Here is a 15,811-nt window from a genome sequence, read left to right on the forward strand (position 1 = left end):
CTCTCTCTCTCTCTCTCTCTCTCTCTCTCTCTCTCTCTCTCTCTCTCTCTCCTCTCTTTTTTCTCTTCATCTGAAAAATGAGGCAACCTGTCTGGCAGTTTGAAGGGATAGATTTAAATAATGCACGTGAGGAGATTTTGGTCAAAGTACATGAACATTTCACTTAGACCAGTGGTGCACTACGGCATGGTCATTGTTAGTCAATAACATTATTAAAAAATGAAGAGTAAATTTAAATTGTTCACTCCTCAAAAAATAAGTATTAGTGTAGTACATGTAGTAATAAGCTTGACTTACTCATTCTATAATGTAGACATGTTTCAAAATATGCTGTACATGATAGATATAAAATTTTATTTGTTCTTTAAAATAATTAAAAATAATTTATATGAAAACACTAGGATACACAAAGATTTTTATATAAATGCCTGGAAAATTCTTATGAGAACATTTGTTTAGAATGAATTTGCTTCTGATTTGAGAAACTAGTTCATTGTTTAAAAAAAAAAAAACGATAAAGCATGTTGAAGATCTCATAGACATTTGGTGCATGTGTTTCTTATGGTGCTGCATAACAAATTCCAAGTTTACTATTAAATGTAGAAAATTAAAACACCTAAGGTGGCTAGAAAATAAAATTTTACAACTCCCTTGTTTTGAGTGTCTTTTTCTGTATAAACTGGCTAGTCCATGCTGTGTGGTCTCCTTCATACCTTCAGTGATTCCCCGAGAGCTGAGTTCCCGCAGGCTGTCACAGCTCACAGAAGCCTGGTGGCCGGACTCAGGCAAGCCAAGACTGTACACATTACACATGGCTTCTGTTATATATCCATAGAAAACTTTAATTCTTAAATTTAATCTTGAATAACAGTCTTAAATCTAGAATAAAGATGAGAAAAGTAACAAGTAGTAAAAATGGAAGAAAGACACGAGGCATTGCAATACAACAGAAATTACAAAAAGTGGAAATATTTTCAGTGTGCTCATCTTTAAGTTTAATAACCAAAGTGATGTAAATTGAAATAAAAATAAGATGGAACTCTTCACTTATGAGATTGGATGAAAAAAATCTCAACTCTGATCTGCATTAGCGACTAGAAAGAAGTTATATTTTGGCTACTGTATCAAGTCTACAAATAGACATGGTACATAGGAAAAATTTTGTTTAATATCTCTTCAAATTTTAAGTGTAAATGTACAGTTGTATTACCTACATTCCCACATTTAGGTACTGAGGATAGAGGAAAAATTAATATATTCTTGATATAAGGATATTCTTGAATAATCCTTTTCAAATACTTCCTAAATTTCCTAGATGAAGACTCTGTGGAAGCAGTTTTCCAAAATATTCTCTTGTCCTTTAAAGTTGTTAAACACCTTTTAGATGCTACTCAGAGTTAACAAACTCCCAACCATGAGCCTGGAAGGTGATTTGTCTGTTTCCTTTCTACCCAGAAGACTCAGTTGGTTTGGGAACAGAAGCGGGAGCTCAGACAGCCGAACATTTTAAGTAAGCCATCACCAGAAGTGTGTAGGATCTGCCAGCAACACCAATTTCATTTGAAAACAGTAGAAAGGTTAGCCTGTTAGGTGTTGGTAAAATATCATGATGGTAAGGGGAGAAAGGGCTAAGACACAAGGCATGTGGGGTGTTGATGGACCATGACCATGTTGCATAGTTCTCTGTGTTGTGCTTTGGACGCTAAGGGAAACTCCAGCAGAGCTGGTTTAGTTTGTGAAGACACCCAGACGCTGGTATACTAATGAGCGTTCTGTGTCGTTTCAGACTTACAGTGTCAAGTAGAGGCCCTTGGGTTGAGACTTCAGAAGACAGTGATGGAGCTGGACAACTCTAAAGAGATGCTCATGTAAGGTGCAATACTCAACAGCTGAAGAGGGGGTTGCCCACTGATGGGCAAAGGCTTTGGAAAGACCCCAGTGTGTTGTCTTTGGGCAGTGGTTCAGTTGTGTAGGTGATGGTCAGCTGTGGCTTCTCTTGGCTCTTTTGTGACTTAGACTAAATACTGTCACCATTTTATCTCAGTAAAGTGTTTTTGTCCTTCTGAAAAGAACTCATGAGTTGTTTCTTGGCCTCGAGTATAGAAGTATAGAAGCCATCTAGCTACATATCAGTGATTCGTCTTGATGTTCAGATGAAGTAATTATCTCACTTCTTCCTTATATTCATTTCTTTAGTGTCTATAACATTTAAATTTTCTGAATTGTTATTTCTTAAAATATCTAATTTTAAATTCAAAACAGAGTGCCTTTGAAATGTTGACTATGTTTTATGAAAATAGAGAAGAAATATTGGAAAGCAAATGATAATAAAATGACCTTATAAAATATTCAAAGGTGGGGAAATGGCTCAGTGGATCAAGCACTCAGTGTGTGAAATCCTGTGTTTTGAATGCCCAGAGCCCATTTAAAGCGAGACACGCAGCACCTGTTTATTGCCTCAGTTTTTCTGTGATGAGAGCAGAGTCAGAGGCAGGAGAACCTCTGGAGGCCATTGCCAGCGTGGCATGAGCAAAGACAAGGGCACAACAGCAGAATCCCCATCTCATACATGGTGGAAGACAAGGACCTCCACATGTGCACCGTGACACATGCATGCCTATACACACCAGAGGTATGCAGCATACAGAGGTGGGGGAGAGAAGAGAGAGGAAGAGAGAGGAAGAGAGATGTATCATACACATATAAAAGGTGCCCAGAGCAGTATTTGTTTTAAAAATCCATTTATTTCAGGAATTTGAAAGACTGCTTTATACATAAACATGGTATATCTATAATTATAATGTTAAAATAGAAGGCACATGATCTTTGAAAATAAAGTATGCCATTTTACTTCTTGGTGTGTGATCTAGGGGCTCTGGTTTCAGTTCCTGTATTCACAAGGTTCAGGCAAATAAATATAAATATTTAGGATGCTTAGTGACCGAATGTTTGTGTTGACCATGGCTGTTCCTAAGAACAATGTGTTTAATCAAATATTGAACAAAGTCCAGAAATGTCCAATCAAATTAGTGTATAGTTAGATTATTTGTAGCAAGGGTTTGTTTTAGAAAAACAGAAGTTAATATAACAGCAAGCCCAGAGGTGTGGCTGCCTGTGTAGGATGCTGGGGTGAAGGAATGAGAGAACGGGGAGTTCTTGATGCTTTTCTTACCCAGACATGGGAAGTAAGTTCTGGGAAATAAGAACCATGAAAAAGAGACAAGATGACAATTGCAAAACTAAGAACTCCTTGTTCACTCTGTCCATATCAGGAGGACTGTGTCCTTATGGCAGTCCTGTGGAAAAAGCAGCCTCATCAGAACACAAACTGTGTGACATTTGCTTCTTTTGGTATTATAATTACTGTTGTGGTTGTTACTCTGTGTGTGGGTATTGTATGTATTGTGTGTGTGTGTGTGTGTGTGCATGTGCACACTTGCATGCCATGGCACGTGTATAGAAGTCGGAGAACAGTTTAGGAGAGTCAGTCAGTTCCCTCCTTCTGTCGTGTATGCCCCAGGGAGTGAACTCAGATCTTCAGGCTTAGAGACCTGTGCCTTTACCTCTGATCCATCTCACTGGCCCAATGTTCACTTCTTGGAGCTCCAGAAGTTGGGAGGGGGGTCAGTGGGGAGAATACTGAAAAGATACTGCTTTTTCAGAGGACCCCAGTTTGGCTCCCAGCACTCATGTCAGACAGCTTAGAGCATCCTGTAACTCTAGCTCCAGGGGATCCAACTCCTCTGGCCTCTATGGGTCTCTGTACTCATCTGCACAGATACAAACACACACACACACACACACACACACACACACACAATTAAATTAAATCTTAAAAAAAAAAAGTTGAGCAGTGAAGAAGTCACAGGTCAGGAGTAGGAAAATAGTATTAGCACCTGGCCAAGCTAAGAGAGAATTTGTGATCATGCCAAAATTTAGCTTATAGGCAGATTCTTGGAAAAGTAAGAAATGTCAAATGGAAGAAGAAGAGTAAAGCTCATTGTTGACTACACAGACTAAGATCTTTCTCCAGAGTAATTTTGCACAGAATCCGTTGCATATACAGGAGCCATTCCATTTACCATTAACTCAAGCCCCGTGCTGTTTTGTCAGTTGTATTTTGTCCTGTCTGTAACCTGAGTTCTGAGACGTGGGAGGAGTCAAGGCAGAGCAGGGCGGAGGAGGAAGTGAGCCACCTCCTCATGGCAGTCATCACACTGCCGGCTTCTCAGGGAATTGCCACAGGGTTGCAGAAAGACAGTGCGACTTCACAGAAGGAGACCTGCTTCAGGGATAGATCAGAGCCAGCACCCACTTTTCGAAAATGTGGCTTAGAAAAGGGCCATGGAAAACAGTTCCTCGTGTTAACAACCTTCTCTAGGCACGCCTGTTCCTCTTCCATCTGAGCTCCACCTGCTTTCCGTTTCTGGCTTTGGAGTTAATGGTGCAGGCGGGGGGGGCGGGGGGAGCACTTGGGATCGATGCCCAGCAAGCCTCACTGTGCACAGAGGTCAGCAGGTCCCTGCAGATACTACTTTTTAATAGATTAGAACTGAAGTTGTGTTTTGGCCGATGGTGTGCCGAGGACAGGAGACTTGACTCGGCAGTTAGGAGCAGTCATTGCTCTTGCAAAGGACCAGGATTCAGTTCTCAGTACCCACAGGATACCTCAAGACCATCTTAATTTCAGTTCCAGATGATCCGGCACTCTTGCCTGCCCTCGAAGGACACTAGACACACAAGTGGCAGGCATGCATACATACATATAAAACTCTCATACACATAAAATAAATGGGTCTAATGTTTTTAAAAAATTGATTAATAAAAAAGAGGTTTTCTATACATACTCAAACCTCTTTGGGCTTTTAGAAATTAGAAAATGCTGTAGAATCTTCCTTTAAATTTTTAATTCCGGTTTTGGTGGGTGCTGGGAATAGGAGTGACCTTTATTTATTCAATTTACTGTAATTCTTTTGTTGTTTACGTTGTTTTAGGGTTAGCTAGTAGAGAACCTACCTTACCCATGAGAGGCCTTGAACTTGATCCTTAACACTACAAGTTAAGTAAAACAAAAATACAGAATAAAACATGTGCTTTTTAAAAATAGTTGGATGTAAGCTCTTTTTTGTGTTCTAACATAGAAAGAAGAAGCAGTTCATAAATGGATAGAATGGGCTAGCTTTTCCCACATAAGGTTATTAAGAAAATATCTTCTGTAGTTTATCAACATTGTTATGTTCTTTTGCATGTTTTTGAGACGGGGTTTCTTGTAACCAGACCAGCCCGGAATATGCTAGGTGGCAAAGAAAGACCTTGAACTTCTGATCCTCTGGCTTCCATCTCTGAGTGGGATTACAGGCATGCTCAATTCATGTGGTGATGGGGATGGGGCCCAGGGCTTCGTGCATGTTAAACCAGTGTTCATGAGCTGAGCCACGTCCCGAGCATCATCATGTGTTATAATTGATTTTTATTTTTATCTGTTAGGAGGCTTTGGTGACCGTCACTGAAGTGAGGTAATGACTGCCTTTCTTGATCCAGAGGCTCAGAGATATTATCAGGGGTTTGGATGCTCTTGTATTTTAGTTAGGGTTTTATTGCTGTGAAGAGACACCATGACCACAGCAGCTCTTATAAAGGAAAGCATCTAATTGGTGCTGATGATGCTTCCAGTTCAGAGGTGTAGTCCATTATTGTCAAGGTAGGAAGTGTAGCAGTGTGCAGGCGGACATCGTGGTGGAGAAGGAGCTGAGAGTTCTACATCCAGATCCACAGGCAGAGGAGAGAGAGAGAGAGAGAGAGAGAGAGAGAGAGAGAGAGAGAGAGAGAGAAATAGGGCCTGACTTGGCTTCTGAAACCCCAAAACCCAGCCCCCAGTGACACACTTCCTCTAGCAAGGCTAAACTTCCCAATAGTGACTAAGAGTTCAGGCAGTAAACCTTTAACTCCTTAAGAAATTCAAAATAGCAAGCAGAAGACATTAGAGTTAATACAATTATTATCCACTAAGTATATTCAGAAATACATCCTTAAAAGAAAAATTAACTGTTATGAAAAATCAACTATTATGAGTTGTGAAATTAAACATGTGGCCATGAAAATTACCCCTTTAATATTAAATATGAATGCACACCCTTGGCATGGGTTTACATTACCTGAAGGAATAATTGACAAAACTATTTGCAGCCCCTGCCAAGAATGCCCAGGAATGAGAATGAGGCTCATGTAGAACCTTGCTTTGTTCAGTGTGCTTGTAAATTTCCTGAAGGTTATCTTTGCTTTCATGAATGAAAGGTAAAGATGGCTTACAAGCAGCCACTGTGATCAACACCGTAGTGGATCTGACATCTGAGCGGGACCTAGAGAACGGAAGATGGATAGAATCGATAGTGTGAGCACACAGGACAAAGTGCCCTTGGCGGGATGGGGTGGGACAACAGGTTTCATAACGGTAGTCAGAATTGTGTGGAGTTGAAAACTAATTAGTTCTGGAATGCTCAGCTTATTACTTTTTAACTGTCGTAGGGTAACAGACTTCAGAACGCAAAGCCATAGACTTGGAGAGGGCCCTGTGTGTCTAAAACAGTAGTACAGAATCTGCCTCCTAATTTATGGACCTTTATACCATGCTTATACTTTATTAACAGTCTGGGCCACAGTGAACCTTGACCCTCTCGATGACTGGTTCGTGAATCTCTAGCTGGACGCCCTGTTCTCGGAACTTCTGCTCCAATGGACGTATAACTGTTAGCGTTCTGATTTTCCCAGCACTGGGGTGATGCCGTGTATGGATTTTTTATCTGGCAGGCAGGAAATGGCCTGGTAGCATTATGTTGTCACTATGCACATCTTCTTGTTTCATTGTCTGATCTCAAGCAGTGTCCTCGTTTGCTTTCCACCGCTGTTGATAAACACCATGGCCGAGGATGACTTGTGGAGGAAAGAGTTTATTTGAGTTTGCTGTTTGAGTCCGTTATAAAGGGAAGTCAGCGCAGGAACTCAGGACACATGACCCCCGCTGTGTCAAGTCGACACAAGCTCTGGAACACTCAGCTTATTACTTTTTAACTGTCCTAGTGGTACCGTAGGGTCAGTACCACTGCATGGGCAAGTAACTCGGTCGCTGTCACACTGCAGATTGTCTCTAGGGCAGCAGCTCCATTTCATTTCAGTTATTTATCTCCTCCTGGGCTGTGTCGGACCTGCCCTTTGTGCTTGAAGACCAGAGACTAGCGGAGTTTGTTTGGGGACTCTCTCTCCCAAGCAATCCAGGCTTAGCTCTTCACTTCCCAGCAGCTAAGTTGCTCAGAACATTTTCCTCTGGTTCTTCGGGCCAGGAACACTGGCACTTCCTGCCAGAGGTTTCATTCCCCTGCCTAGTTCTCATGGAGACTGTCCCCAGGCTTACAGTTACGTAAGAAGCACCCTGACTCTATAGGGTCATCTCATTCCAAGAGTCACTTTGTCCCCTAGACTCCCTTCCCTTCTGACCAGTTTCCAGTGTTGATACCATCTTGTTTCTTCTGTCCTGGGCTTGTTTGATAATGTTCAGACTGTATCCTTCTTAGTTATATACAGTTAAATAGGGGGCTGGAGAGATGGCTCAGTGGTTAAGAGCATTGGCTGCTCTTCCAAGAGGTCCTGAGTTCAATTCCCAGCAACCGCATGGTGGCTCACAACCATCTGTAATGAGGTCTGGTACCGTCTTCTGGTGTTCAGGCTTACATGCAGGCAGAACACAGTATACATAATAATAAAAAATACAGTCAAATAAGCAGTAATTTGGTTAAGTGTGTGTTTAAACAATAATAATATGAAGATTTTAAGATATAGAAAAAAACATTTTCTTTTGAAATAATACATTTTAACAATTGCAAATACTTTTGTCCTAGGAAAAAGTCTAATGACGCTGATAACTGTCAAAGAGAACTTAGAAAACTGAAGTTCGAGTCTGTCATTTCTGAGTCAAGGTATATATTGCAAATTTGTAATTAATATTTTAATAACTGAATTTAAATTTTATTTCTAAGTCATTTCATTGAGAACTCAGTTGCCTATTGTTTCCTTGCTTATTTATATATGTGATACCTCATTTGGACCTCCTGGTCTCTCTGTCGTCCGTGGTTTCTGTCTCTGCCCACACTGGTGTCACCACTTTTCTCTTTGCTGCAACAAAAACAACCGACAAAGCAACTTAAAGACGAACACCACTGCGTGGCGGTGGGAGCACGAGGTGGACATTGTCAGGAAACGGAGAGAAAGACAGCCTCCAACTTGCTTTCTCCTTTTCTTTCAGTCTAAACCCCGGCCTGTGAGTAGCGTCGCCTATTTTCAGGGTAGTTCTTCTTCCGTTAGCCCTTTCTCGGAACAGCCTTATAAGCACTGCCAAGGAAGGATTTCCATGCTGATCCTAAATCCTGCCAAGCGGACATGAAGATGAACAGTCACAGCCCCACCCCTTGTCAACTTGACATCCAAACTTTACAAAGTCATAACATTTCTCCTGGTTCCTGGAGTCTCATTTTCATGTCGGGGTGCAGACCCGGCCCTTTAAACAACCCAACACTGCTCCAGAATCCAAAGTCTCTGCTGAGACCCAAGGCAGTCTCTTTAAGTGAGCTATATAAGATAAAAAAACAAAACAAAACAAACAAAAAAACAGGCGGCACACTCCAACCATAAAAACACCACAGAGTAAGCTTCCCATCCCAAGGGGAGAAATGGTGTTTTAGCAAGGTAAGATCTGCCCAAAGTAAGTCAAACCCATCAACACAGACACCAAATGCTACAGTTCCACCCACCCATCTGAGGCTTCTGACAGGACTGTCTGGGCTCTGGTGGCCTTGCACAGCTCCTGTCCCCCAAGTATGCAGTACAGGAAGCCTTTCTCTTGGGCTTCCTCCTTGCCACACCTGTAGCTTTCCTCATCAGGTACCCTATATCCTGGCCTCTTCAATACCATGCGATCTCCATTGCAATTGGCTTTACCTTCACAAGGCTACCCATAGCCTCTCAGGGATTCCCTGCAGGGACTAGGACCTTCCCATGCTTTGCCTAGCCTCAGCAGCTTTCTAGATTGTTTGGAGAAAGCGTCCATGCCTCCCTGGGAGCCCTGTACCAGTACCAGGTAGATGGCATTGCTTGGTTCTGCTACCAACCACTTTTTTTTCTTTTCTCTTTCCCCCCCGTTTATTTATTTATTAAAGATTTCTGTCTCTTCCCCGCCACCTCCTCCCATTTCCCTCCCCCTCCCCCAATCAAGTTCCCCTCCCTTGTCAGCCCATAGAGCTATCAGGGTTCCCTGCCCAGTGGGAAGTCCAAGGACCACCCACCTCCATCCAGGTCTAGTAAGGTGAGCATCCAAACTGCCTAGGCTCCCCCAAAGCCAGTACGTGCAGTAGGATCAAAAACCCACTGTCATTATTCTTGAGTTCTCAGTAGTCCTCATTGTCTGCTATGTTCAGCAAGTCCGGTTTTATCCCAGGTTTTTTCAGACCCGGGCCAGCTGGCCTTGGTGAGTTCCCGATAGAACATCCCCATTGTCTCAGTGTGTGGGTGCACCCCTTGCGGTCCTGAGTTCCATGCTCGTACTCTCTCTCCTTCTGCTCCTGATTTGGACCTTGAGATTTCTGTCCGGTGCTCCAAATTGGCTACCAACCACTTTTATCGTAACATTTCTGCATCTGAGTGGCGCTTTCCAAGACTGTTGTTTTCAAATGGGGAAGCCGTCAGGGGCCTCTCAGTTGGGCCTCCCTTTTATGTGAATATGCGCTTTCACAAGTCAAAGCCTCTGGTGGGGATGCCTTTCCCATTTCCCACTGACACAGTTTGAGGCTTCTTTTGAATGGACTGAATCTCAGTTACAACTGTTTGGGCTGCACTTGCCTTGTCAGCAGCTTTAAACTGACAGTTTCTTCACCAAGCTGCATGTTTTTCCTATCATTCGCCTTGCTTGTCACTGCCTGTCACTGTAGACCTGGGTAGGGGCAGTGAGCGGTAACCATGGCACAGCCTAAACGTTGTCCCGTCCTCTCCTACTCTCCACCAAACAAAGTAGCTCTTTGGCTTTGCATTCAGTCTCCCTCAAGTTCTCAGGACATGAGGGAAGCCATGTTCTTTTCCAGAATATAACATGAAAGCCCCCAGCTAAGTTCCCAAAGGATTCCTTGTTCTCTGAGACACTTGTCTGAGACAATTCAGGGCTCCACTCTTACACTTCTCTCGGCATTCCAATCTTCCGGTTTTCAACAAGGAACGGTCAGTTTCACTCTGGTTACAGCAGTTACAGGCTTCTCTCACCCCAACTTCCAAACTACTCCACGGTCTTTCCACAAACCAGTTCTTGAGGCTAAGAATCACGTGGTCTGTTTACCTCACTCCTTGGTACCAATTTTAGGTTAATTTTCTCACTGTTTTGAGCACAGTACTTAAAAAAAGGCAACTTAAAGATGAAGGGGTTTGTTTTGGCTTATTTTTGAAAAGAATACATCCAGTTATGGCAGGGTAAATTCGGTACGGAAGCATGAGGCAACTAATTCCAATCAGGGGGTAGAGAGCAGTGAATTACCGGAGCCTAGTTTCCTCTTTATTTTATTCAGTCTGGACCCAGGCTATGGAATGGCTTTGCTTGTATTCAAAGTGGGTTTTCCCTCCTTGCTAAACCTTTCCAGAAACACCGTTATAGACACACTCAGAATCTGTGATCATTCTCGATCCAGCCAAGACGACAATGAAATTAGTTACCACAATGGCAAAAACTTGACGTCATGGAAATATTCATATTCTTCACATCTGTTTTTAAGTTATGATTATGATGAAAGTTCTCCAAACTACAAAATCATAGTACAAATATAAACCATAGTATAAATGTAAAATCATAGTATAACTATAGAATCATAGTATCCAACGTATGCTTGTGATATTTTGTTTCCTGTCCCTTTTAGGCACAGTAGGCTACTCAAAGAGAAAGAAGACTCCTTATTGACTTGTCAACAACTATATAAAACTCTACAGGAAGAGCTGACTACCAAAGAAAGGCAAGGGGACGATCTAAAAAGAAGGATCAACCTTGCGGAAAATGAGCTAGAGATGACCAAAACTCTCCTGCATCGGACACAGGAAGAAATTTTAACTCTGAAAAATGAAAGGTGCGGTCAAGAATAGTTTATCCTTAAAGATAGTTTATCCTTAAATAAGTATTCAATATATATTTGAAATATCAGTGTGTTATCATAACAGCAAGGTTAGGACTAAGGAAGGGCCTATTTCATATGTAAATTCGGTCCCTCACTTTCAAGTGATTAAGCTGGGTCTCAGTTTACCAGGTAGCCAAAGCAGAGATGGCATCAGCTGGCTTTACTGTCAGAATTGTACTCAAATCTGATCATTCGTAAAGACTTGTAAACTCACCCAAAACTTGGTGAGTTCTATTTTTAGCATTAAAAATGTTTATTTGCTTTTTACCCCTTCTCCATCTTGTCGGCTCCTCCTTCTCGCTGCCTCTCTAGCGATCTTTCCGAGGTTTCCGTCCAGGTGGAGTTAATGGTGCTGCTGGCCAGACTCTCAAGGGCTTTCCTTCTGCTCATTCGGCGTCTTTACACGAGCCTCTTCCGTAAGAACATTTCAGCTCTGCTTTCTTTCATGTTTTAATTCGCTGAGGATGCCTTCTCTCATTCTTCCAGAACCCTTTTGTTTCACTTGTCTATCTAACAGATAGCATAACATTTGGTTTTTCCTGTTTTTGATGTTTAGATTGGGACATAGAGAGTATTCCTTTTTACATGTAGTGGTCTAATTTTTCATTCCAGGATAATACATGCCATATAAGGACAGAAACTTATACTTTTTATTATTCTCTGCACATAGGAAGCTGATAATTGATTGTCTACTTTTGTTATTATATAATTTAAGAGAAATTGTGTTTGTTGCTTTTGGTGTGTGTGTGTATGTGTGTGTATGCATGCGTTGTCACACAGGCCTCAGCATACATGTGGAGGTCAGAGGGCACCTTTGTGGAACTGGTTCTCTCCTTCCACGTTTATGCAGGTGCAGTGGTTGAATTCAGCTTGCCAGGCCTTTAGCAATCATTTGCTGGCTCTCTCCTATCGTTTTAATCTGATTAAAAGTTTTTTGCTAATGTTTAGTACTATTTATGATTTTGATTTTAGTTCTTCATCATAATCATAGCTATTTTCTAAGAATAAATCTGGGGTAGGGCTGCAGTGGTAGATAGCAGGCATATTTAATTAGGTAATTGGGTTTGTTGCTCAGAATTCTTTCTCCCCAACAGAGTGGTAGACTATGGGAGTCATCTGTGTGTGCTGCAGGCTAGCAGATCTTCACAATTCCCTAAGAAACAAGGCTCATGTCCAGTGCTTCATGGGTTGGTTTTATTTCTACTCCTCCAAATACCAGCTCAGAGCTAACGTCGCCCACGTTCCTTCTCTTTGAGATAACAGTAACCTGATTCTTGCAGTGATGTTTTTGTGCCTACCTACTCTTCATCAACTCCTTTTCTTCTTCATTTTATGATTATATCGTATTCAATATTGTATATTTTCTTCTTCATTTCATGATTGGATAGCATATTAGAAGCTGCAACCTTATAAGCAAGAAATGCAAACAAACCAGACTTATTAAAGGAATAAATGCTGGAAAATTGAACATACATAAGCAGAAAGGAAACTTGTGTATGGACAGAGAACCTTCAAAATCACTATAACTTAGACAAACATTATAGTGTCTATTAGAGATATATTAGAAGTGTATACTGATGGCCCTAGGTATGTCAATAACTTCAGAAATGTCCTCACTATCTTTATAATATGGGTTAATAACCAGTGATCATAATGATTGCCCATTGTCTGAAAGCAGTTATGTATTCTATAGAAACTGCACAGAATTACAATCTTCAAAAAGGTACTGTGAAATAGATTTTTTAAAAAAAAAAAAAAACAACTTCAGAAGTCTTTGGTTTAGAGCCTTGGTCATCTGAAGAATTCAGAATTCTTATGCTGTCTAGGATTCCCTGTTTTCAATGATGCGGGGTTAATGAGGCAAACGCTGTCGGCCACAGTGGTTGACTTGTCCTATCCTTTACATCAGTGGTTCTCAACCTTCCTAATGCTGCGACCCTGCAGTACAGTTCCTCATGTTGTAACCCCAACCATAAAATTATTTCATTGCTACTTCAGAACTATATTTTACTACTGTTATGAATCATAATGTAAATATCTGTTATGCAGGATATCTGTTATGATATGTAACCCCAAAGGGGTCATGACCTACAGGTTGAGAACCACTGTTTTAAATGTTTCTGCAATCCTCCTCTGAGGATTAGTCTACATATACATGATTTACATTGTCAACAGTGTGATAAAGATTCACCCTTCAGGAACAAATCCAAAAATACTTAGAAGCAAAGGAAAGTGAATAGACATATTTAATATTATATAAACTGAAAAGACTCATAGCCGGCCACAGTGCTACACACCTGTAATCCCAGCATGGAGGAGGCTGAGGCAGGAGGATCACTGCAAGCCAGGCCAGGCCAAATAGGGCTACATAGTTTGACCCTGTCTCAAACAACAACAATAACAAGGAATTCGGTAGTAAAGCAAGGGCTCTGTGTTTTGTGGGCTTTTGAGTTGGGCAAACACAGATTTACATCGCAGCATGGTCATTGTCAAGCTTGGGCAACCCAACCATGTTAACCTCTTTCCTTGTGTGCAAACTGGGTGTACTAATACCAGCTAACTTTTTGTGGAAGCTAAAGCATCTAGCTCTCGCCTTGTCTGTTACAGACACTCTGAAGTATTATTTCTTCTGTTTCATCTTTTCTTAGACCACTGCTTCCCTAAATCATCATTTCATAGTCTACTGTTACCATGTAGGTACTCAGCAGATAGCTGTTGAACTCAGTATCCCCTGTGTTGTTTCTAAGATGTAAAATAATTAACCCTTGGGGTGCTTTCACTGTGATATCATTGTTAGAGCATAGTGTTACCAAGAGAAGTGCTGTGCTATCTTCAGTAATGGAACAAAAATTTCTCCCGGTCTCACCATTGTCTCTGGTTTGCTATCCATCAACAGTTTTGAGAACAACTCACTTGCCCAACTTCTTCTGCTACCACACACTTGCTGTTTTTAATGGAGGCAGGAGCTGTGGCAAAATCAAAATTATCTCTTTGATTGACAACGTGAAGACATCTCTAAAAGAACAACTTGTGAAATGGGACTTAAAGCTGTTGTTTTGGCATTCTGGTTTGACGCTTGTTTGCAACTACATTTTTAACTATAATTAAGGGAATCTAAAATTTTGCATTTATAGAAGAAATTAGAGTCTCATTTTCTTTGGGGACTAAGAATTAAAAAGTTAGCTTTTTAAAGTAAATACCCTTAATTGCAAGTACATCCTAATTTGCCTATTGTGTCAACACTAAAAATGTTCTTTTGAAGGAATCTGGTGAGATTGTGGGGTAGAGGGTTAGATAGTCAGCCGCAGCTCCCTTGAGAAGCCTGCTAAAGAAAGGCAGCATACTACAACAGAGAAAGCCTTGCCTTGCACGAGCATGCCCACTTGTGAAACATATCACCTCAGCCATTTGCTCTCTCTCTTCATTTCTTCTGACAATGAGAGAATTGTGTGGACATATTTCTATGAATTTAGAAGAACTATTGCATCCCTGGAGAGAGGAGCAGGCAGGCAGTGTGTGTCTGCTATTGGATGAGGATGTGTTTCATCCTCCTCGAGCCTCTGGTCACAGACTAGAAACTGGGCAGCTCCTCCCAGATTTTCTAGGGCTTCTGTCTTGCTGAAAATGAGATCTGGGAGTGCCATGGCTGTGTGAGATCCTGATGGAAATCTCCTTTATTTGATTCTTTGTAAAACTCAAATGAAGGCCTAAGTCTATGGCATTTCCCATAACCCTAAGACATCGATATCCCTGGAACCTGTTCTGAAGAAGTCCAGTATCTACATGGATGTAGCTTTAGCTTTTTGAGACATTAGCTAAACCATTATAATTAATGTTTTTAACTTTCCTAATTTCCCAAGGTTTCTAGCAAACCATAGTTAGGGTTGGTCCTTTTAGCTTTTTTTCTATACAAGATTGCTTTCTTTTCTCACTGTGTTGTTACCTCAGTGTGCAAGCCCTTCCCTGGGTAGACAGCCTAAGTGTGTTTTCATTTAGGAAATCAGAATTCACCATCACTTTGTACATTATTCATCGCAAATTCTAATTAAGGATAGTGAGTTCTTAGAACACCGTGCATAGGTGTTCTCTCTGCTTTGCCCCTTTAAAGACTTCTCCAAGCCAGGAACAGGGTGTCAGCAGAACATCAGAGAAGTAGAAAGGTGCTTGTTCTGGTAACCACAGGTCCAAGCAAAATTTCCCTCACAGTTGTCACTTCATAGGCTAACTTTGTGGAAATGTCCTATGAGATTTCACCAACCTCTGGAAAGCTAATGAATAACGGCCACTTTGTTAGCCGTGTTTGGACCTGGTCCTGCTCTAGTCCAGCTGCTGTAGTCTACTAGCCCTGAGGTTTGTGTGCTAAAGGATGGTGCTGTGTGCATAAGGAGACTGACTGTGGGATGCATTCTGCATTCCATGCTGTCGAAGTTGCGGTGGTCTTGAGGGAGACTGGAATTCAGACATCTCAAACATTTAGTATATTATAAAATGATGACATGGCTGCTCCATGGTATGGGTAAGAATTTTATTGGAGAGAGACAGAGAGCGAGAGAATGAGAGAGAGAGAGAGAGAGAGAGAGAGAGAGAGAGAGAGAGAGAGAGAGAGAGAGAGAGAG

The 15,811-nt window shown here is 41.5% G+C and overlaps 1 protein-coding gene across 1 annotated transcript in view; it reads left to right on the forward strand.

The window, feature by feature from the left end:
- Lekr1 (leucine, glutamate and lysine rich 1) overlaps nucleotides 1-15,811 on the forward strand; it is a 127,315-nt gene that overhangs the window by 76,885 nt on the left and 34,619 nt on the right. The window contains exons 7-9 of the mRNA XM_026782331.1: nucleotides 1,787-1,868; nucleotides 7,893-7,970; nucleotides 10,944-11,147. Coding sequence (XP_026638132.1) covers nucleotides 1,787-1,868; nucleotides 7,893-7,970; nucleotides 10,944-11,147 — 364 coding nt within the window. The remainder of the gene's footprint in view (nucleotides 1-1,786; nucleotides 1,869-7,892; nucleotides 7,971-10,943; nucleotides 11,148-15,811) is intronic.

Source organism: Microtus ochrogaster, chromosome 1 (assembly GCF_000317375.1).
Source record: "Microtus ochrogaster isolate Prairie Vole_2 chromosome 1, MicOch1.0, whole genome shotgun sequence".
Lineage (NCBI taxonomy): Eukaryota > Metazoa > Chordata > Mammalia > Rodentia > Cricetidae > Microtus > Microtus ochrogaster.